Source organism: Rhinopithecus roxellana, chromosome 19, assembly GCF_007565055.1.
Source record: "Rhinopithecus roxellana isolate Shanxi Qingling chromosome 19, ASM756505v1, whole genome shotgun sequence".
In the NCBI taxonomy this organism is placed as follows: Eukaryota; Metazoa; Chordata; class Mammalia; order Primates; family Cercopithecidae; genus Rhinopithecus; species Rhinopithecus roxellana.
The window spans coordinates 40,207,124-40,230,395 of NC_044567.1; the positions used below are offsets into that span (position 1 = coordinate 40,207,124).

The 23,272-nt window shown below is 57.0% G+C and overlaps 1 protein-coding gene across 1 annotated transcript in view; it reads left to right on the forward strand.

Moving 5' to 3' along the window:
- The first annotated feature begins 222 nt into the window (after positions 1 to 222).
- CEP131 (centrosomal protein 131) overlaps positions 223 to 23,272 on the forward strand; it is a 35,215-nt gene continuing 12,165 nt past the window's right edge. The window contains 8 exon segments of the mRNA XM_010354272.2: positions 223 to 440; positions 3,059 to 3,252; positions 14,174 to 14,199; positions 14,201 to 14,266; positions 17,032 to 17,146; positions 17,400 to 17,527; positions 21,432 to 21,545; positions 22,878 to 23,036. Coding sequence (XP_010352574.2) covers positions 3,076 to 3,252; positions 14,174 to 14,199; positions 14,201 to 14,266; positions 17,032 to 17,146; positions 17,400 to 17,527; positions 21,432 to 21,545; positions 22,878 to 23,036 — 785 coding nt within the window. The 5' untranslated portion in view covers positions 223 to 440; positions 3,059 to 3,075.

Here is a 23,272-nt window from a genome sequence, read left to right on the forward strand (position 1 = left end):
TCGGCCCCCCGCCCCCTACATGACCCTCCCCTTTCCAGCCGCGTCCAATCGGCCGCCCGCCGCCGTCGTGTCCCTCAGCTATCAGCCGCTCCTCCCACGCTTGAACTTCGCGAAGGACAGCCGAGCGGCCCAATGAGTTCCCGGGACGGCCTGAGCGGGAGCGTGAAGGGCCAATCCGGAGTCGGCGCGCGCAGGAAAGGCGGGCCAGCGTGACGGGCTGGGGAGGTGGTGCCAGGCTGGTTGCTAGCTGCCGCCGCCGCTCACCCCGGTCCCCCGGCCGCTTCACTGTCACCGGGCCTCTGGGCAGTGTTGGGGTGGCGGGGCGCCAGGTCACCGACCCGAGCTTTGGGCGCGACTGGTTCCGCATCCCTCCCCGCCGGCCGAATCTGCAGGCCCCGCGCGCCAGGCTCGCTTGGCGGCTGCGCCCCCAGCCCGCGCAGGTGAGGGGGCCCGGGCAAGGGATGGGGTTGCAGGGCGCGCGGAGGTTGGGGGGGATCCGGAGCCCTCGCAGGTGGGAGGTCCTGGTCAAGTGATGAAGTGATGGGGCACGCACAGGTGAGGAGGGGATCTGGTGCCCGCGCAATTGAGGGAGGGGTCCGGGGGAAGTGAGGGGAGGGGGATCCAGGGTGCCCACAGGTGAGGGGGGTCCGGAGCCCGCGCAGGTGAGGAGAGGCTCGTGCCTGAGGATATGGGTCCCCACCTCCACCCCCTCCATCTCCCTCCACTGCCCTCCGGTCCCCAGGACAACATGGAGTCCAGTCCTGGCATCTCTGGCCCGGCTGCCTTAAACCCTAGGGGAAATGGGGAGATGGGAGCTGCCCCGTGGACAAGTGGAGGGCTCTGCTCTGCGCATGGGCTCTGGTCTCGCTGTCCAGGGTCAGGGTCAGGGTCAGGGTCAGGGTCAACCCACCCCGGGGACCAGGTCTGGACTCTGGTCATCACTCCCCGCCCCTTCAGGTCCTGGGAGGGACACAGTTTTATCCAAGATGTAGTGGCCTCCTAGGCCTCCCTTCTTCTGGCCTGGAGGTTTCCATGGAGAGGCCGTGTTCGCAGTCCCAGAGCCGCTTGCATGTGAGGCTGGGAGAGCAGAGCCCTGGGCTCCAGGGTCTTGCATGGGTCCAGCCAGGGATGGACAGTGCCCTGCAGGAGGAGGGTGCTAAGTTCCATCAGCACAATCAGAAGTGCATAACTGCGGACTTGGACCTGGTCAGTGGCAGGGTCAGCCTCTAGGGGGTAGGGGTATCCACCTCTCCATGGAAGGGACCTTGGGGGACCTGCTGTGGGGTGCTGGGCTGAAGGAAGCCCAGGGTGACCTTGGGCGATAGATTGGGTGCCTGCTGGCCCATTGGAGGCCGCCGCGGCAGGGAGGTAATTCTCAACGTTGGTCCCTGGCGCCAGCCTCTCCCGTTCATCTACTGGTTCAGCTGAGCGCCTTCCCCTGCGGGTGCTGGGGTTGCACTGGAGCCAACTGTGTACAGCCACGGGAAGGGAGTCAGAGCTGGATGGGGAGTGAAGAGTGATGGGTGCTCAGGGAAGGCCTCTGAGTGCAGGGAGGGAGTGTCCTGAGACCTAGAGGCAGGGGACGCCCAGGCCAAGCTGGCTGAGTTTGAGGAGCACCAGGGAGGCTGTGTTGGCTAAAGCCACAACAAAGGGGCACAGCAGGGGAGCTGATGAGGTCACAGAGAATACAGGGTCAGATCTTGCAGGAGTTGGATGTGTGGGTTTTATTCTCTGTGCCTAGGAAGCTGTTGCAGGGTTTTTGGTAGGGGCACATGCGCGAGCTGAGACCCATTCAGAAAGATCAGCTGAGGTGCCAAGGCGGGGTGGGCTGGGGGCTGGCAGGGTTTGCTCTGAGAAGTTCCAAAGTAAGGAAGCCAGCATCCGCAGGCTTATCCCCTCTGTCGTCAGAACACCCGTCCCCTGCTGGAATAACACGTTACCCAGTGAGTGCTCGCCCAGTGCGGCCTTGAGGCCTTGAGACCAGCACCTCGTCTGGACCTCACAAAACCACCCCCACTTTTTTTTTTTTTTTGAGATGGAGTCTTGCTCTGTTGCCCAGGCTGGAGTGCAGTGACATGATCTTGGCTCACTGCAAACTCTGCCTGCCAGATACAAGCAATTCCCCTGCCTCAGCCTCCCGAGTAGCTGGGATTATAGGTGCCCGCCACCACGCCCAGCTAATTTTTTGAATTTTTTAGTAGAGGTGAGGTTTCACCATGTTGCTTAGGCTGGTCTTGAACTCCTGAGCTCAGGCAATCTGCCTGCTTGGCCTCCCTAAGTGTTGGGATTACAGGAGTGAGCTGCTGCGCCTTGCCAACACGCAACCCCTTTTTAAAATGTGTATTTTACAGAGACGGGCGCGGTGGCTCATGCCTGTAATCCCAGCACTTTGGGAGGCTGAGGCAGGTGAATGACTTGAGGTCAGGAGTTCGAGACCAGCCTGTTCAACATGGCAAAACCCTATCTCTATTGAAAATACAAAAATTAGCCAGGTGTGGTGGCGGGCACCTGTAATCCCAGCTGCTTGGGAGGCTGAGGCAGGAGAATCGCTTGAACCTGGGAGGCAGAGGTGGCAGTGAGCCGAGATGGCACCACTGCACTCCAGCCTGGGTGACAAGAACGATACTCTGTTTCAAAAAAAAAAATCAAATGTCCGTTTTACAGAAGAAGAGACTGGGGCTCGGGCAGTGACTTTCAGAATCACGGTGTGGGATAGATGGCAGAACCCAGCTCACATCGACAGTGGCCTGTGGCCCAGGCTCCCTCTGGGGTGCTGCTGGCTTGTTCCCACCCACGGGCCTTGCCTTCGCTGCCCACCTGTCCATCATCTGGGGCCCTCCTGGACGTTGGGCTCAGAACAGCTCCCTCGTGTTCCTCTTGAGGAGCCTACCACCGGCCAGAGGGCTACATAGGTTGTGACAGGCCTTCCTGGGAAGCTTGGTGGCCAGTGGAGCCGGGTGTCCCGGGCTGGCTGAGGCTGGGCTGGAGGCGGTGGGTGCAGGGGGCTATAGTTCCCCCACCCACAGCATCTCACTGCAGCTCTTGCTTCCCCGCTCAGGACCTGCCTCGTCCACCATGAAAGGCACCCGGGCCATCGGCAGCGCCCCCGAGCGCAGCCCAGCAGGTGTGGACCTGAGTTTGACAGGTCTCCCTCCGCCTGTGTCCCGGCGCCCTGGCAGCGCCGCCACCACCAAGCCCATCGTCCGCTCTGTCTCCGTGGTCACAGGCAGCGAGCAGAAGAGGAAGGCGCTGGTGAGTACTGCGGCCTGGGGATCCGAATCCCTGCCTCCTGGAGGGCTGTTGTTTGGTTGGCATCTGACCCCTGGGTCCAGCTCACATGTGAACAAGTGCCTCCCATCTGGACGTGTTGGAGCCTTGTGGCTGTTCCGGGGGCAGGCAGGACTTGAGTCTTACAGGCCTGGACGCTGAATCACTAGAAGGTCAAGCCGGAGGCTGGATTCTCTCAGCGCCAGCCCCAGGCCTCCTGTGCCACCGCTCTTTAGATTCGTTTGAATCCTCAAGAAATGGGGTTGGCCGGGCGCGGTGGCTCACACCTGTAATCCCAGCACTTTGGGAGGCCAAGGCAGGCGAATCACCTGAGGTCGGGAGTTCAAGACCAGCCTGACCAAGATGGTGAAACTCTGTCTCTACTAAAGATATAAAAAAAAAAATTAGCTGGGCATGGTGGCGCATGCCTGTAATCCCAGCTACTCCGGAGGCCGAGGCAGGAGATTTGCTTGAACCCAGGAGGCAGAGGTTGTGGTGAGCCGAGATCGAGCCATTGCACTCCAGCCTGACGACAGAGTGAGACGCCATATCAAAAAAAAAAAAAAAAAGAAAAGAAAAAGAAAAAGAAAGAAATGGGGTTGACCTGGGGGGAGGGTGATGAGCTCCTGGTGGTCTTGGAGAAACCTAGACGGGCGTGTGGGTGTGTGGGCAGCAAGACAGCTGTGGAGCTTCGGGGTGAGAACTGCCTTTCCTGCCCACCTCTGGGAGTGGGGAAGAGGGTGACCAGTTCCCAGATGGGGGCTGTGAGAGGCAGGCCGGGCCTGCTGCACCCTAGTTGGTGTCTGCCAGGCCCAGTCTTCAGAGCAAGGGAGGAATCAAGCCACTCTGTGGGGGTTGGGGCAGAGCCTGACCAGAGTCTCGCCTGAGCTTCCGGAACAGCAAGGGTCTGGGGGCCTTGGCTTCGATGAGGCAGCAGGTCTGGGGCTCCCTGCCTGAGGTCCCTGCAGGGCAACACAGCAGGGCAGAGAGAAGTCTCGTGGGGTCTGGAGGGCAGTCGAGGCTTCCCACAGGAACCCCTGGTGGGTCCAGGCCAGGGTTCCACTGTGAATAAAAGGCTTGGACCTCCCCCTCCTTGAAAAAGTTATTCCTATGTCTGCCCTAAGCTAGAGGTGGGCAGGGTGGGGCCCGCCAGATGCCTAGCCGAGTTCTAGGGTAAGAGCAACTGGGCCAGTAGCCGGCCCTTGGACCAAGCAGGTTCCCAAAGGCTGGGGCCGGCAGGGCGGGGACCCAGGATGTCCTGACGTGTCAGTGTGGCCAGCAGGTTGTCTCAAGATTCGGTGCGTCTCTAGACACTCACAGACATAAGCTGTAAAAATAAAAGTATGCTGCATTGTTTTAGCAGAGGGGCAACCAACTTGGGCTAGAGCTATCTCTGAGCCCTCTGCCTCTCCTGTCCGCACCCCGGCTCCTGCGTCACTGACCCCCTCACCCACCTGCCTTGGCCCCTCCGTTTCTAAAGCCCTAGGTTCATGGCACATGGGGCAGGGAAGACGCACTTGAAATTGCAGATCTAGGCTGGGCGAGGTGGCTCACGCCTGTGATCCCAGCACTTTGGGAGGCTGAGGCGGGCAGATCACCTGAGGTCAGGAGTTTGAGACCAGCCTGGCCAAAATGGTGAAACCCTGTCTCTACTGAAAATACACAAATTAGCTGGGCGTGGTGGCCTGCACCCTTACTCCCAGCTACTTGGGAGACTGAGACAGGAGAGTTGCTTGAACCCGGGAGGTGGAGGCTGCAGTGAGCCGAGATCACACCACTGTACTCCAGCCTGGGCGACAGAGCCAGACTCTGTCTCGAAAAAAGGAAGGAAGGAAGGAGGGAGGGAGGGAGGGAGGGGAGGGAGGGAGGGAGGGAGTGCAGCTCTGTTGTTGTGTGGAGACAGTGTTGTAAAAGTTTCCGGGTTTTCTAGTAGGTGGTCATTCGGCGGCATGGACAGGCTCTATCTAGGACTGACCCGGGCACCTAACCACACTCCCAGCCTTTCTGCTGAGAATTGTTCTGTTGCTGAATAGAGGTTCAAAGCCACAGCGAGCACTAATCATATTGATCCCTCCTTTCCTGGGCCGGCACCATCGCCCACTCCTGCAGTGTTGAGTGGTGACTGCTGACAGTCCCCTCGTTCATGGAATGTTCCAGCTGTTGACTTCAATTCTTTGAGCCCCTCGCTTGATCCAAGACACCCCACCCCTGCATGCCTGTCTGCCTTCTGTCGGGCACATGGTGGGAGCTCAGGAACTGCTGGTGGAAGAGGGACCCCCCGCCAGTGTGTGACGTGGCCTCAGGGGTTTCTGTTGTGCCCAGTCCCCATCCTCTCGGCCACCTGCCCTGCTGCCACTCAGTCTCATTGGGATTCCTGGAGAGCATTTGTTTTGGCCAGGCATGGCATCACACCTGTACCAGGCGGCACGCGATTCTCTTCCTCCTGGTGTTTGTGGGTGGGGTAGGGTGCTGTCCCCTGGCTCAGAGACCTTCTCAGTGGCCATTGGCCTGGGGTTTCCACTCTACCCCTTGTCTCTGAAGATCTTCCTGGGTCCAGGGCCTGCTGTCCCGGGATTCCCCATCCAGGATGTAACTGCAGTTCCTGCCGGTCTTCTGGCTCAAGAAATGTCGGTGCCAGACTGTAGAGCGTCCCTCTTCCTTGCTTGAGCTGTATGCCCACCTGATCCTCTAGCCCCCTAGATCATTATTCACTCTGGTTCCCTTCCCCATAGAGAAAAGAAATCTTTAAATCCCAAGAGCACAAGCTCACTGGGGAACAGACATCACTGCACACATGTCACAGCCACGGGGCCGCCTGCCCCTCCCTGGGCGATGTTGCCCCCTCCTTCTTGCAGGTGGAGTTTAGGGTTTTTAGTCCATGACTGGATTTACCATCTGAGCTTGAGTGGTGCCCTTCCACCGTGGTGTCCGTCAGTGAGCGGAAGCCGCTTTGCCCGTCCCCTGACATCCCTCTTGGAGGCTGTGAAACTGTCCCCAGGAGAGTCGAAACAAGATGAAAGGCCCCGTAACTCCATGGCCCTGACGCAATGACTGGTGCCATTTGTGGGATGATTTCAAAACTCCGACCTGTGTTTTTTGAATAGGTCATTCACACGCACCGTTTGGGAAAAGGGAGCTCATTGAGCAGCGAGCCGGTCCCGCCCGACCTTGTGGGCCTCTCCTAGGCGGCCGCCGTTCCGCTTCTCCTGCACCCACCCTTGCTCTGGGCACACAGGCATCAGTGATGCTGGAGATATATTGGAACAAGTGCCGTATCAGTCAGCTGCATGGGGCTCCTGCATTCTCTCTTTTTTTTCTTTTTTAAGACAGGGGCTTGCTCTGTTGCCCAGACTGGAGTGCAGTGGGGCAACCACAGCTTACTGCAGCTTCCACCTCCTGGACACAAGTGATCCTTTCACCTCAGTATCCTGAGTAGCATGGATTACAGGTGCTCACCACCCCGCCCAGCTCATTTTTTAATGTCTTTTTTTTTTTTTTTTTTTTTTTTTTGAGACAGACTTTTGCTCTTTTTGTCCAGGCTGGAGTGCATTGATGAGATCTTGGCTCGCTGCAGCCTCCGCCTCCCGAATTCAAGGGATTCTCCTGCCTCAGCCTCTCAAGTAGCTGGGATTACAGGCGTGCGCCACCATGCCCGGCTAATTTTGTATTTTTAGTAGAGACGGGGTTTTGCCATGTTGGTCAGGCTGGTCTTGAACTCCTGACCTTAGGTGATCCTCCCGCCTCAGCCTCCCAAAGTGCTGGGATTACAAGGTGTGAGCCACTGCACCTGGCCTACTAATTTTTAATTATTTTGTAGGGACAGGAGTCTCATTAGGTTGCTGGTCCTCAACCCCTGGGCTGAAGTGATCCTCCCGCCTCGGCCTCCCAAAGGGATTATGGGCGTGGGCCACCGCATCCAGCCCTGTTCCCGCTTTCTTTACATTGTTTTGTAGCAGCTGACAACAGTTCATCAGATGATGCACCAGAACTTCACCCAGTGGTCCTCTGGATTTTCCTTGTCATAGTACCAAGAGTGGCGCAGCAAATACCCTTGTGTCTGTGCCATTTTGCATACATGTCAATATGCCTGCAGAATAAATCCTAAAGGATAATTACTGGGTCAGAGCATAAGTCCATTTGAAATTTTGAAAGGGGGCCAGGTGCGGAGGCTCATGCCTGTAATCCCAGCACTTTGGGAGGCCAAGGTGGGCAGATCGCTTGAGGTCAGGAGTTCGAGACCAGCCTGGCCAACGTGGTGAAACCTCGTCTGTACTAAAAATACAAAAATTAGCCAGACGTGGTGGTGGGCGCCTGTAATCCCAGCTACACAGGAGGCTGAGGCAGGAGAACTGATTGAACCCGGAAGCTGGAGGTTGCAGTGAGCCAAGATTGCACCACCACACTCTAGCCTGGGTGACAGCGAGACTCCATTTCAAAATAAATAAATAAATAAATAAAATTTGAAAGGGGGCTGGCAGTGGTGGCCAATATCTGTAATCCCAGCACTTTGCATGGCTGAGATGAGAGGATCACTTGAGGCCAGGAGTTTGAGACCAGCCTGGGCAACATAATGAGACCCCTGTCTCTTCAAAAAAATCAAAAAATTAGCAGAGTGTGGTGGTGCATGCCTGTAGTCCCAGCGACATGGGAGGCTAGAGCAGGAGGATGGCTTGAGCCCAGAAAGTTTGAGGCTGTAGTGAGCTATGATCGTGCCACTGCACTCCAGCCTGGGTGACAGAGCGAGACTCTGTCTCAAAACAGAATTTTTTTAAATAGGCATTCCCAAGTTCCTCTCCATAAAGATCGTTGCCCCAAGTCACACTCGCGTCACAGGGTGCCATGGTACCTGCTCCCTTGTGCTCTGCCTGGCACACGTGCAGCACACTTTTTGGTCTTTACAGGTTCAATATGTAACAAAAGATATCTGACTGTACTACTTTTTAGTTTTTTAGTTTTTACTTTTTATTTTATTTTTTTCTTTTTCTTTTTTGAGATGAAGTTTCACTCTTGTACCCCAGGCTGGAGTGCAATGGTGCGATCTTGGCTCACAGCAATCTCCATCTCCCGGGTTCAAGCAATTCTCCTGCCCCAGCCCCCAGAGTAGCTGGGATTACAGGCGTGCACCACCATGCCCAGCTAATTTTTGTATTTTTAGTAGAGACAGGATTTCACTATGTTGGCCAGGCTGGTCTCAAACTCCTGATCTCAAGTGATCCGCCCGCCTCGGCCTCCCAAAATGCTGGGATTACAGGCGTGAGCCACTGGCGTGACTGTGCGATTTTTAAAAATAAAGCTTTTATGTTAGTATAATTTTAAATTTATAGAAAACTTGGAAAGTGCAGGGTGTTCCCCTATACCCCACCCAGTCTCCGCCATTTGAATATCTTACATTATGATGGGACATGTGTACAATTAACAAGTCATTATTGATAAACCACTGACTAAAGTCCACACTTTATTTGTATTTTTGCAGTTTTTACCCGTTGTCCTTTTCTGTCCCAGGATCCCACATGATTTTTAGGCTGTGGGTCTCAGGCTCATTTGGGCTGTGAGTTTCTCAGACTCTCCTTGTTTTTAATGACCTTCGAATTTTGGGGAGAGCTGGTCAGGGATTTTACAGAAGGGTCCCCTGTTGGAGTTACCTGATACTTTTCTCGTGATCAGACCGTGGGGTGGTTTTAGGAGGAAGACCACAGAGGTAAAGTGCTCTTCCCCCCCCATCCTGTCTGGGGTCCACATTGTCCATGTGACCTCTCACTGGGGGTGCTGCTGGCCTTGGTCCCCTGGCCAAGGTAGAGGGTCAGGCTTCACGGTGAAGTGGCCTGTCCCGTGTTCTCTGGCAGGAAGTCGCTTTGTTGAGCCCACACGGAAGGGGTGGGGAGTTTCGCTCGTCCTCCTTTAGAAAAGAGCGTCTATACAAGTTATTTGGAATTCTTCTACACAGGAGATTTGTCTGTGCACCCTCATTTGTAATTTTTTTTTTTTTTTTTTTGGCACAATGTCTCACTCTGTTGCCCAGGCTGGAGTGCAGTGGCGTAATCTCGGCTCACTGCAACCTCCACCTCCCGGGTTCCAGCGATTCTCCTGTCTCAGCCTCCTGAGTACCTGGGACTACAGGTGCACGCCTGGCTAATTTTTGTATTTTAGTAGAGATGGGGGTTTCTTTTCTTTTTTTTTTTTTTTTGAGACGGAGTCTTGCTGTGTCGCCCAGGCTGGAGTGCAGTGGCCGGATCTCAGCTCACTGCAAGCTCCGCCTCCTGGGTTCACGCCATTCTCCTGCCTCAGCCTCCCGAGTAGCTGGGACTACAGGCGCCCGCCACCTCACCCGGCTAGTTTTTTGTATTTTTTAGTAGAGACGGGGTTTCACCATGTTAGCCAGGATGGTCTCGATCTCCTGACCTCATGATCCGCCCGTCTCAGCCTCCCAAAGTGCTGGGATTACAGGCTTGAGCCACTGCGCCCGGCCGAGATGGGGGTTTCACCGTGTTGTCCAGGCCGGTCTCAAACTCCCGACGTCAAGTGATCTGTCTGCCTCGGCCTCCCAGAGTGCTGGGATTACAGGCGTGAGCCACTGCACCTGGCCCCACTTATTAATTTTTTCAATCATTTATTATAAGGGACTCGTGGATATTTGTTTTACACGTCGAGTTATTCAATGCTGGTTGGCTTGTTTGGTTGCTCTCATTGTCACAGCTTTGGCCACTGGGAACTTCAGGTGGCTCTTGCATCCGCGTCATTGACCTCACTCTGTCTTGTGAGCACGTCCTTATTTCTGGCCCTATAAACTGCTCCAGCCTCATCTTGTCTCTTTCCTTGTCCAGTCCTAGAATCAGCCATTTCTGCAAGAAGCCCCGGTTCTTTTTCTTGGAGAGTGGTCTTAGAAGGCCCAGGTCTGGGAGCTGGGTGTGCTCGTCACTACTGGGCTGCTTCTGGTCTTCTCAGCCAACAGAGCAAGGAAGCGTGTAGTGTATGTCAACTGGTGTGTAATATACACACTGTCTATACATAGTAACCACTGGTGTCCTGGGTTATACTGATGTCTCTACCTCTAGTGGCGCCTCTTGCCCCCCCACACTTGCTGACTGTAACCTGCCCTCCAGCAGTGAGGATGCGGCCCCGTTGTCTGCTGTCCCTGGTTTAGCTCCTGTGTGTGTGTAAGGTGTGTAAGGTGGTGTCACAGTGAATAACCCAAACCCCATGGGAAGAACACCACCAATGCTGTGCCATGCTCTGGGACAGCCCCTCTGCACGGGCCCCACTCCTGCCCAGGGCTACTCTGACAGCACCTCTGCCTCTAGGCTGGTGGGCCCGACTCCTGCCCAGGGCTACTCGGGACAGCACCTCTGCCTCTAGGCTCACGGGCCCCACTCCTGCCCAGGGCTACTCGGGACAGCACCTCGCCCTCCACCTCTGATTGTATTTCTTTTTTTTTTTTTTTTTTTTTTGAGACGGAGTCTCGCTCTGTCGCCCAGGCTGGAGTGCAGTGGCCGGATCTCAGCTCACTGCAAGCTCCGCCTCCCGGGTTTACGCCATTCTCCTGCCTCAGCCTCCCGAGTAGCTGGGACTACAGGCGCCCGCCACCTCACCCGGCTAGTTTTTTGTATTTTTTTTTAGTAGAGACGGGGTTTCACTGTGTTAGCCAGGATGGTCTCAATCTGCTGATCTCGTGATCCGCCTGTCTCAGCCTCCCAAAGTACTGGGATTACAGGCTTGAGCCACGGCGCCCGGCCCTCTGATTGTATTTCTAACTTACCATCTCCTGTGAGTGAGGCTGGATTTATTTTATTTTCTTTTTCTTTTTTTTTTTGAGATGGAGTCTTGCTCTGTCGTCCAGGCTGGAGTGCAGTAGCGCAATCTTGGCTCACTGCAACCTCTGCCTCCCAGTTCAAGCGATTCTCCTGCCTCAGCCTCCTGAGTAGCTGCGATTACAGGTGCGTGCCACCATGCCTGGTTAATTTTTGTATATATATATATATATATATATATATATATATATTTTTTTTTTAGTAGAGACAAGGTTTCACCATGGTGGCCAGGCTGGTCTCAAACTCCCAACCTCAGATTATCTGCCCACCTTGGCCTCTCAAAGTGCTGGGATTACAGGCATGAGCTACTGCACCCAGCCACATCTTTTCATATATATATATTTTTTTTTTTTTTTTTTTTTTGAGACGGAATCTCGCTCTGTCGCCCAGGCTGGAGTGCAGTGGCTGGATCTCAGCTCACTGCAAGCTCCGCCTCCTGGGTTTATGCCATTCTCCTGCCTCAGTCTCCCAAGTAGCTGGCACTACAGGTGCCCGCCCGCCACCTCGCCCGGCTAGTTTTTTGTATTTTTTAGTAGAGACGGGGTTTCACCGTGTTAGCCAGGATGGTCTCGATCTCCTGACCTCGTGATCCACCCGCCTCGGCCTCCCAAAGTGCTGGGATTACAGGCGTGAGCCACCGCGCCCGGCCTTTTTTTTTTTTTTTTTCTTTTTCTTTTTTTTCTTTCAGAGACAGGGTGTCACTGTGTTGCCCAGGTTGGAGTGCAGTGACACTATCATAGCTCACTCCAGCCTTTAACTCCTGGGCTCAAGTGATCCTCCCACCTCAGCCTCCAGAATAGCTGGGACTACAGGTGCATGCCACCATGTCTGGCTAATTTTTTAATTTTTTATAGAGATAGGATTTCACCATGTTGCCCAGGCTGGGCTTGAACTACTGGGATCAAGTGATTCACCCGCCTTGGCCTCCTGAAGTGTTGGGATTGTAGGCGTGAGCCACCACGCCTGGCCACAAATCACATATTTAGACCCTCAGGCTGGCCCAAGGCCCCTGGTAAACAAAGACACTTTCTTCAGGTGGAACATTCCCGGGGCTTGGAGTCCGTCTCCCAGGGGTGGAGGGCTTGCAGGCCCTGTCTCATAGGTGGCTTCTGCCTGCTGCCCCTTCTGCCTCTCTCAGCCCCTCCAGCAGCCTCCAGGTCACCAAGCCTGTGCTCAGCACCTGGTCAGTCCTCTCCTCACTGACCCCTTTTCAGGGTCCCTTTCTTGGGCACCTGCTGTCCGATGGGCGCTGCTCAGGCTTCCCAGAAGGCATCTTGTTTTTCCCAGAAGGATGGAAGCCTCCATGGGGCCCTTCCTCTCCTGCTATTGTGCTCCCCGCACCTTGGCTTCTGAACTCCCGAACACCTTTCCAGCGCCCAGCTTTGGGCCCCGGGAGCACAGCCCAGGAGGGATTGAATGAGGAATTGCGCGGGGCCTCTGCAGCCCCAGTGTGGAGAACAAGGCAGCGGGCTGCGTCTTTTATTGGGCGTTAGCTTGCTCCCTGATAGTCACTGTCTGTAGCCTGGTCTGGAAAGTGTGACCAAGCCTTGGAAGAGTGGGGCGCCCACGTGCTTGTGGGATTCCACCCCGAGACCTCGCAGCAGCCTCTGCCTGGCCTCCTTTAACCGGCTCTGCTGCCGCCGAGCTGGGCTCCCTGCCTGCACTTGCTGTTCAGCTATTTTAGACCACGGTTTCCTGACCAAGAAATGCCCGTAACAAATGATTGGGTGTCCTGGTGGGATCCGTGTGTATCTGCTTTCCTGGAGCTTTTTTTTTTTTTGGTCTTTTTTTGGTTGGGTTGTTTGTTTTCAGCTTAAGGATTCAGATTTAAAAATAAATCTGAAAGTTCATAGGTCTCTTTTCCTGGGAAACTGGAGACCCGAGGTCCCATCCTGTGGTGGCGTGGGCACCTGGCCAGGATCGATGTCACTGGTGGGTGTGGCATCCAGTGGCATCTGGTGGTGTTCCCCAGGCCGTCTCCCACTGGACTGTGAGCCCTTTCCCCCGAAATGTGTGATTTGGAGGGTTTTTGTATTTTTTGTTTTGTTTTGTTTTCTGACAGAGTCTAGCTCTGTCTCCAGGCTGAAGTGTCGTGGTACAGTCTCGGCTCACTGCAACCTCCGCCTCTCAGGTTTAAGCAATTCCCCTGCCTCAGCCTGCTGAGTAGCTGGGACTACAGGCACCCGGCACCACGCCCAGCTAATTTTGGTATTTTTAGTAGAGATGGAGTTTCACTGTGTTAGCCAGGATGGTCTCGAACTCCTGACCTCGTGATCCACCCGCCTCAGCCTCCCAAAGTGCTGGGATTACAGGCGTGAACCACTGCGCCCGACAGTCTCCATCTCTTGACCTCGTAATCCACCCACCCCAGCCTCCCAAAGTGCTGGGATTACAGGCGTGAGCTACCACATCCAGCCGATTTGGAGGGTTTTTAAGCCTACGGGAAAGTCAGGGAGCGTAGCGTAAGGTACCCCCGAGTGCCACTTCCTCGAGCGCCGCTTCCCCAAGTGCTGCTTCTCCGAGCACTCTGATCCTCGCTTAGCGTCTGCTGCGCAGCCTTCCCTTCGTCCCCTGTGCCCCTCCGCCCCTTTCCACGGACCTGGAACCACCGAGCCGTTGGCTGCACTCACTCCCGGGTCCTATAGTACCTGGTCGTGGTTGCGTCTCCTTAGTCCTCGTCGTGACCCCACAGAGTCGCTCTGGGTGCCCTCCCTGCTGACGGAGGAGACCGCGGGCTGAAGGGTCCCCAGGGGTTCTCATCCATGGAAGGTGGGAGCTGGCAGTTCCTGGGAGCTGGTGGGTGACAGTGGTGACAGTGAGCAGCTCCCTTCCCGCCCTCTGTTTGCTGGGGTGAAGGGCTCCTGCTTGATGCGGAGCTGGGGAGGCTCTTAGAGGTCAGGCCTCAGCCCTCCTCCCGCTGCCCTGCTGTCTAGCACTGCTGCCCCTCTGACCACCCACTGCCTTTGGGGCCATCTGGGCCACCTGTACCCCTAGGGCCACCCCTCTGTTCTCTGTCTGCGTTTCTCCAAAGCAGGCGGAGGCTGAGCGAACTGGTAAGTGAGCATTTGCTGCTTAATTAACTGTTTTCTCCCTTTTCACAGGAGGCCACAGGGCCTGGGGCCTCCCGGGACCAACAACCTTAGAAGATCCAGCAGCACCACACAGGTCAGCCAGCCTCGGAGCGGCTCCCCCAGGTAACCCCCAAGGCCCTTGGATAACCCTGGTCCCCTCCAGGGACCTCAGGTACCCCCCAGCCTGCTCCTCCTTGCCTCTGCTCTGCCCTTCCTCCAGCCTCCTGGGTCCTGGGCCCTTGCTGGCTAGCGAGGCCTGGAGTGACGTCACGGGTCAGCTTTGTGTCCCAGGCCTCTCGCATTGGGGTGGGAGGCCCGAGGCAGACACTTTCCTGCACCGCATCCCTCCCTTCCTCCTGGCTGTCCCTGCGGCTTCTGAGACCCTGCCTGAGGGCTGCGCTGAAACCCTTCCCACCTGCCCTCTGAATGTCAAAAGCTGTCATTTGCGAGAGAGGGCAGTACTGTGACCCTTCTGAACCCCCCACACTTTGAGCCCCTGTTCCCACCTTTGCCCACTTAAACTCTGCCGCTGTCTCTCGTGGCCTCCAAACCAGCGGGCTGGGGAGGAGCTGCCTCGATGGCCCCAGTGGGGGTGTTGTGGGGAGTGGAGCCGGTGGTGGCCAGCAGCCTCCGGGGGGACATCCTATAGCCCAGAGTGGTAGACGAGGCCCTGGCATCACCTCCCACTAGGCATTGTCCCCAAGCGAGCAGGGTGCTCCCGTGGGGCCGTGGATCTAGTGAAGGCTGAGTTCTGGGCCACCAAGAGCCCTGGGTGGCCCCTTCCTAGGAAGACCAAGAACAGGGGCCACCACGCCCCCGTCCAGCGCAGCCTCCAGGAGCCGCTCTCAGCTCAGGAACTGGCTTCATGGAGTCCCACCAAGCAAGGGACTGCCAAGGACAGCTGGTGTGCGGATGTGTGGTGTGAGTGTGGTGTGTGTATGTGGTGTGTGGGTGTGTGGTGTGTATGGTATGTGGTGTGTGGTGTATGTGTAGTGTGTGTATGTGGTGTGTGGTGTGTGTGTGGTGTGTGGTGTATGTGTAGTGTGTATATGTGGTGTGTGGTGTGTGTGTGGTGTGTGGTGTGTGTGTATGTGGTGTGTGGTATGTATGTGTGTGGTGTGTGGTGTGTGTGGTTTGTGTGTGGTCTGTGTGTGGTGTGTGGTGTGTGTGGTATGTGGTGTGTGTGTATGTGGTGTGTGTGTGGTGTGTGTTGTGTATGGTGTGTAGTGGATGTGTGTGTGGTGTGTGTATGTGGTGTGTGTGGTGTGGTGTGTGGTGTGTGGTGTGTATGTGGTGTGCCGTGTGTTATATGTGGTAAGTGGTTGTGCGTGGTGTGTAGTGTGTGGTGTGTATGGTGTGTGTATGTGGTGTGTGTGTGGTGTGTGTGTTAGTGGGGTGTTGTGTGTGGTGTGTGTGTGTGGTGGTGTGTGTGGTGTGTGGTGTGTGTGGTGTGTGTTATGTGGTGTGTGTGGTGTGTATGGTGTGTGTATGTGTGTGGTGTGTTGTGTGTGTGGTGTGTATGGTGTGTGGTGTGTTGTGTGTGTGGTGTGCGGCGTGTTACGTGGTGTATGTAGTGTATGTGTGTGGTGTGTGTGTGGTGTGTGTGGTGTGTATGGTGTGTGGTGTGTATGTGTGTGGTGTGTGGTGTGTATGGTGTGTGGTGTGTGTGTGTGTGGTGTGTGGTGTGCAGCGTGTTACGTGGTGTATGTAGTGTATGTGTGTGGTGTGTGTGGTGTGGTGGGGTGTGTGGGTGTGTGGTGTGTATGGTGTGTGGTGTGTATGTGTGTGGTGTGTGGTGTGTATGATGTGTGGTGTGTTTGTGTGGTGTGTGGTGTGTGGTGTGTTACGTGGTGTATGTAGTGTATGTGTGTGGTGTGTGTGTGGTATGTGGTGTGTGTGGTGTGTATGGTGTGTGTATGTGTGTGGTGTGTTGTGTGTGTAGTGTGTGGTGTGTGTGGTGTGTATGGTGTGTGAATGTGTGTGGTGTGTTGTGTGTGTGGTGTGTATGGTGTGTGGTGTGTTTGTGTGGTGTGCGGCGTGTTACGTGGTGTATGTAGTGTATGTGTGTGGTGTGTGGTGTGGTGTGTGTGGTGTGTGGTGTGTGTTATGTGGTGTGTGTGGTGTGTATGGTGTGTGTATGTGTGTGGTGTGTTTGTGTGGTGTGTATGGTGTGTGGTGTGTTGTGTGTGTGGTGTGCGGCGTGTTACGTGGTGTGTGTAGTGTATGTGTGTGGTGTGTGGTGTGGTGTGTGGTGTGTCACCACCCTCAGCCAGGCCACGGTTTTGATCCCAACTGATGAGCTGTGTTTGGTGCAGCTGTGGCCTCCCATGGGGCAGTGGGGATTGGCCACCCGCCCATGCCTTGCAGCTGTGCTCCCCTTCTGCTCTGAGCAGCAGCGTGTGTGGCTCCTTGTTCACAGGGAAGAGGGTGACAGCAGAGGCAGCCACGGTATTTAAGGCCCTCGGCGGGCAGCTGGGTGCGCAGGCTCACACGTGCAATCCCAGCACTCTGGGTGGCCGATGTGAGAGGATCTCTTGAGCCCAGGAGTTCGAGACCAGCCTGCGCAACATAGCCAAAACCCTGTCTCTACTAACATTTAAAAAAAAAAAAAGAAAGAAAGAAAAAAGAAAAAAAAAAAGTCCCTTGTCTCCAGAAGCTGTGATCAGTGTGACTGATGAAGCTCCCAGGGGCTTCTGACAGAAACGCCCAGCTCCACTGAGGAACCCTGGCCAGGCACGGTGTTCAGATCGGGGCTTTGGGCCTGGAAACAGAGTTGCTGCTAGTCCCTCGGCCCCTCTGTCCTTGCGGGACCTGCCTGGTCTGTGTGCCTAGCATCGGCTTCCTGGCTGGTGACTCTTTCCTTGTGTGCCGCCTTCTCTCTGACGCAGGCCAGCGGAGCCCACGGACTTCCTGACGCTCTTCGAGGGCAGTCCCAGTGGGAAAAAGAGGCCGGCCAGCCTGAGCACAGCCCCCAGCGAGAAGGGAGCCACCTGGAACGTCCTGGTAAGGTGGTGCGTGTGGCCACGCGTCCTGGTCTCTGCGATGGGATTATGGCCTGGTTCCTAATTTGTTCTCACTGCTTTTGCAAAAGGGCACTGCAGGGAGGCTGTTGAGCTTACATCTCACATGGCAGACCCTGGGATATCTACCTGCCTGTGTGGGAAGTCAGGGGCTCCTCCTGTTTGTGGGAGAGGCAAGGAAGGGACGGGGTGTCTGGGTGTGTGCGGGCGGTGTCATGGGCTGAGCTGTCTGACAGGATGACCAGCCCCGGGGCTTCACCTTGCCACCCAATGCCCGGAGTTCCAGTGCCCTTGACTCACCGGCGGGCCCGCGGAGGAAAGAATGCACCGTGGCCCTGGCCCCCAACTTCACTGCTAACAACAGGTACGACCTGTGCAGGTGCCCACGACGTGCACCAATGGGAGGCTCCTGGAGTGGAGACTGTATGTCTTTGTCTTGTTTATGGCTGGTTCCGAGTGCTTTGGAATGAATGAATGAATGAGTGAGTGAGTGAAAGAATGGCTCTGATTCCCAGGGGCACAGGCAGGAGGCTGCCAGGTGGCATCTTGCACATAAGGGGCTCTCGGCCCAGGCTTTGCTCTTACAGCGTTTCAGGCCATGGGGAGGCTCACATGGGGCTGAGAGGGTGGGGCCTGGGGAGGGGCCTTGGCCGAGGAGGCTTGTAGGGGGCCTAGGGAAGCCCCAAAATAAATGGACTCCAGGCAGCTGCCTCTGAGCCTTGAAGGAGAGTGTGGGCTCCTTGGGCTAGGCCTCAGAGGACCCATGAGTGGAAGGGATTGGGGACACATTTTTCCTCTGGCATTTAGTCTTTGCCAAAGGAATAGTCTCAGGGGAGAGACCGTGTGGTTATTCGCCAGGGTTGGCACAGGAAGAATTCTTGCCTTTCTTTTTTCTTTTTTTTTTTGAGACGGAATCTTGCTCTGTCACCGGGCTGGAGTGCAGTGGCGCAATCTCGGCTCACTGCAACTTCTGACTCCCTGGTTCAAGCGATTCTCCATCCTCAGCCTCCCAGTAGCTGAGATTATGGGCACGTGCCACCACGCCCAACTAATTTTTGTATTTTTTTTAGTAGAGACAGGGTTTCACCATGTTCCCTGGGATGGTCTTGATCTCCTGACTTCATGATCCACCCGCCTTGGCCTCCCAAAGTGCTGGGATTACAGGCATCGCACCCATTCCAATTCTTGCTTTTTAATTTATTTTTAAGTTAGAGACAAGTTCTCATCTGTCACCCTGACTGGCGTCCACGATCATAGCTCACTGCAGCCTCTACCTCCTGGGCTCAAGAGATCCTCCCCGCTCAGCCTTCGGAGTAGCTGGGACCACAGGTGCACACCACCACTCCTAGCTAATTTTTAAATTTGTTGTAGAGATGAAGTCTTGCTGTGTTGCCCAGGCTGGTCTCAAACTTCTGGGCTCAAGCAACCCTCCCTCCTCGGCCTCCCCCAAAGCGCTGGGATTACAGGTGTGAGCCCCCACACCTGGCCCGAAAATTTACCTTAGTATTATCAGAGTTGCATGTGCATACACAACCAAAATGTCAAACAGCACCATAGGCTTAAAATGTGGTGCCCCTCCTTCCCACTCACTGCTGCCTCTCCTACCCCCCCCTCCGCTGCCCCTCCTGCCCCTACCCCCGCTGCCCCTCCCACTCACCCCCGCTGCCCCTCCCACTCGTGGCTCCTACTCCCCAGGAGCAGCATCTTTTCAAGCTATTTCTTCTGGTGTTTTTGTCTGTTTGTTGTTTTTGAGACGAAGTCTCGCTCTGTCGCCCAAGCTGGAGTGCAGTGGCGTGTGATCTTGGCTCACTGCAACCTCCGCTTCCTGGGTTCCAGCAATTCTCCTACCTCAACCTCCTGGGTAGCTGGGACTACAGGCGTGCGCCACCATGCCCAGCTAATTTTTGTATTTTTAGTAGAGACGGGGTTTCACTATGTTGGCCAGGATGGTCTTGAACTCCTGACCTCATGATCCGCCCCTCTCGGCCTCCCAAAGTGCTGGGATTACAGGCGTGAGCCACCACCCCGGCCATCTAGAGTTTTCTTGAAAACATTTATGAATACATGACATGCTGCTCATTCCTGAGCAGAGCAGCTCAAACTCAGTCCTGGTAGGAATATTCACACCACCCAAATTGGCAAATGAGCCCCGCTCTGAGAACCAGCTGTTGAATGTTTGTGAGTGCGGGCTGGTGCCAGGTGCAGGCCAGGCTGGTGCCGGGTGTGGGCTGGTGCCCAGTGCGGGCCGGTGCAGGTGCGGGCTGGTGCCAGGTGCAGGCCAGGCTGGTGCCGGGTGTGGGCTGGTGCCCAGTGCGGGCCGGTGCAGGTGCGGGCTGGTGCCGGGTGCAGGCCAGGCTGGTGCCGGGTGTGGGCTGGTGCCCAGTGCGGGCCGGTGCAGGTGCGGGCTGGTGCCGGGTGCAGGCCAGGCTGGTGCCGGGTGTGGGGTGGTGCCCAGTGTGGGCCGGTGCAGGTGCGGGCTGGTGCCGGGTGCAGGCCAGGCTGGTGCCGGGTGTGGGCTGGTGCCCAGTGCGGGCCGGTGCAGGTGCGGGCTGGTGCTGGGTGTGGGCTGGTGCCCAGTGCGGGCCGGTGCAGGTGCGGGCTGGTGCCGGGTGCAGGCCAGGCTGGTGCCGGGTGCAGGCTGGTGCCAAGCACAGGTTTCGTGCAGTGCTCTACTCTCTGCTTGCCCTCATTCCCATCACGTTCTGTTGGTTTGGTTTTGGGCCTCTGACATGTTGGTCTTTGCCCAGATGTCTTGGTGGTTCTTGTTAAAAGGGAGGTCCTAGGAGTGAGCTGGAAGCCTGTCGCCTGGTGGCTTCACCTCGGGGCACTTGCGCAGAGAGCAGGGCATTGTCGGGTATCCCCACCTACTAGTGTCTGTGGGACCCTTGTCGCAGGCTGAGTCTCTCCAGAGACAAACCCCCAGCCCGCCCCAGGGTTCGAGTCCTGGCTGCCCAGTTGCACTGCTGGGGAGGGGTGGCAGCATCTGTCCTGGGTGAATCTCCCACTTCTGCCCCACCCGCAGGGCCAGTTGGCGAGGGCAGGGTGGATGCTAGTGACACAAGTGAGGAAGGGGCTTTGCCAAGCAGCCAAATTGTCCCCTTTGCCTCAGAGCCTGTCCATGCCTGTGGGAGAACCGTGTGCCTCCCTGGGGGTATGGGACCTGCCAGCTGCTCGCCCGCCCTCCCCACAATGCCTGGACCCTCCCTTGCGTGCCAGTTGCTCTCTGCTGGCCCTTCTTTTTCTAATCCTCCGGGTCTGCAGATGCCCCTTTCCTGCAGTCTCCCCATCCCACCTGTCAGCCTCGGTATTGGTCCTGTCCCCGCTCCTTCCTGTGGGTCTGTGGAGGGGTAGAGGCAGAGCGTGGCTTCCATCCTGTGGGGCTGTGGAGGGCAGAGGCGGAGCGTGGCTTCCGTCCCGTGGGTCTGTGGAGGGGCAGAGGCGGAGCGTGGCTTCCGTCCCGTGGATCTGTGGAGGGCAGAGGCGGAGCGTGGCTTCCGTCCCGTGGATCTGTGGAGGGGCAGAGGCGGAGCGTGGCTTCCGTCCTGTGGGTCTGTGGAGGGCAGAGGCGGAGCGTGGCTTCCGTCCTGTGGGTCTGTGGAGGGCAGAGGCGGAGCGTGGCTTCCGTCCTGTGGGTCTGTGGAGGGCAGAGGCGGAGCGTGGCTTCCGTCCTGTGGGTCTGTGGAGGGCAGAGGCGGAGCGTGGCTTCCGTCCTGTGGGTCTGTGGAGGGCAGAGGCGGAGCGTGGCTTCCGTCCTGTGGGTCTGTGGAGGGGCAGAGGCGGAGCGTGGCTTCCGTCCTGTGGGTCTGTGGAGGGCAGAGGCGGAGCGTGGCTTCCGTCCTGTGGGTCTGTGGAGGGCAGAGGCGGAGCGTGGCTTCCGTCCTGTGGGTCTGTGGAGGGCAGAGGTGGAGCGTGGCTTCCGTCCATTGTGTGGGATGGGGCTCGCTTCTGTGAGTCTGCTCCGGAAGCTGATTGTGAGCTGCTGGCCTCAGCGGCTCCCCCTGTCTAGGGTACATCTGGCGTTCACACCTTGATTCTATCCCCTGCCCCGTGGGAGCCCCTAGGTTGAGCTTTCCTATCCTGGGAGGGACCCCATCATCAGGGCGCAGGCTGTGGAAGGGGCCTGGGGACACTGGACGACGCTGCTGCCAGAACGTGGCAAGCACTGAAGGCCTCTGTCCCCGCCCAGCCCGTGTTGCGAGTGTGGCTCTGAGATCTCAGGCGTCCCCTCTGGAGGCCTGACCATTCCTGTCTCTCTTCCGGCCTGGCAGGAGCAACAAGGGAGCCATGGGCAACTGCGTCACCACCATGGTGCACAACCGCTACACCCCCTCGGAGAGGGCACCCCCGCTCAAGAGCTCCAACCAGACTGCCCCCTCCCTCAAGTAAGGTCTTCCGGGGAGGCCGCGGGGCTGCGGGGTCCGACCTCAGCCAGGGCACGCAGTCAGTGCACACGGGGTCCGACCTCAGCCAGGGCACGCAGTCAGTGCACACGGGGTCCGACCTCAGCCAGGGCACGCAGTCAGTGCACACGGGGTCCAACCTCAGCCAGGGCACGCAGTCAGTGCACACGGGGTCCGACCTCAGCCAGGGCACGCAGTCAGTGCACACGGGGTCCGACCTCAGCCAGGGCATGCAGTCAGTGCACACGGGGTCCGACCTCAGCCAGGGCACGCAGTCAGTGCACACGGGGTCTGACCTCAGCCAGGGCACGCAGTCAGTGCACACGGGGTCTGACCTCATCCAGGGCACACGGTGAGTGCACACGGGGTCCGACCTCGGCCAGGGCACATGATCAGTGCACATAAAACCGCGTGGAGCAGCCGCGAACCGGGCCCCCACCCGAGTCCACCACCCTCTGCTGTCCTTGGGTCGGCAGCTTCCCACAGACAGAAAACAACCCAGATGTGGCGGCACAGGGAGGTCCGGGGCTCACCCTGGGGTGGGGCCCCCAGGAGGAAACCAGGGCTTGTCCAGAGCCCAGAAGGCGTCACAGCAGTGGTGGGCTGAGCGGAGCAGAGGAGCCCCCAAGTCCACCACCTCACGGTCTTGCTGGGATTGGGGATGGCCTTGGGGTCTCTCAAGTGTCCCTCAGGCTCTGGACTCCTGTGACTTTTGGGAACTTTCTCAATGGAATTTTTTTTTTTTTTTTGAGACGGAGTTTCGTTCTTGTTGCCCAGGCTGGAATGCAATGGCATGATCTTGGCTGACTGCAAATTCTGCCTCCCAGGTTCAAGTGATTCTCCTGCCTCAGCCTCCCGAGTAGCTGGGAGTACAGGTGCCCGCCACCATACCCGGCTAATTTTTTTGTATTTTTAGTAGAGACAGGTTTTCACCATGTTGGCCAGGCTGGTCTCGAACTTCTGACCTCAGGTAATCTGCCTGCCTTGGCCTCCCAGAGTGCTGGGATTACAGGTGTGGGCCACCACACCCAGCCTCCCAATGTAACTTTAGTGAGAACTTTTTAAATGCAAAGAGCTCATTATCCTGGGTACCAGTGAGTGGGACCTTGTCAGGGCACAGGTGGTCCAGAGGCCAGGATGTGGCATGGGAGAGCTGGCCTCACACCTGCTGCTGTCCCCCTCTGCCCTGGCGGCCGGCCTGCCAGCACCCCTTCCAGGCTCAGTCCTGGGACTGCTGGAGCAGGCACCTGCGGCCTGTGGGCAGAGCCGTTCCCCCGGGTGGTGAGACGAGGCTCTTTGCTTCTTTCCTGTCAGCAACATCATCAAGGCAGCCACCTGCGAGGGCAGCGAGAGCAGTGGCTTCGGGAAGCCACCAAAGAATGTCTCTAGTGCCAGCCACTCGGCCCAGAACAACGCTGGGGGCACCACGGGCCTGCCCAGGCGGAAGGAGGTGACAGAGGAGGAGGCTGAGAGGTGACCGTTCTTGGGGCGGTGGGGAGCCTGAGGCCAGAACACAGGGGTGGGCAGGCGTCGGGGTCTTGGGGGCTCACACCTCCGAGGATAGAAATTTGCATTCAATGGTTGCTTTAAAATATTGAGACTGAGCAGACCCCATGTGGCATGATTTTGTTTACATAAAACACCAAGCAAAGGCAGGTTTATCAGAGGAAGTAGAAGGCAGGTGTAGGGGTGGCAGAGAGGGCTCCTCC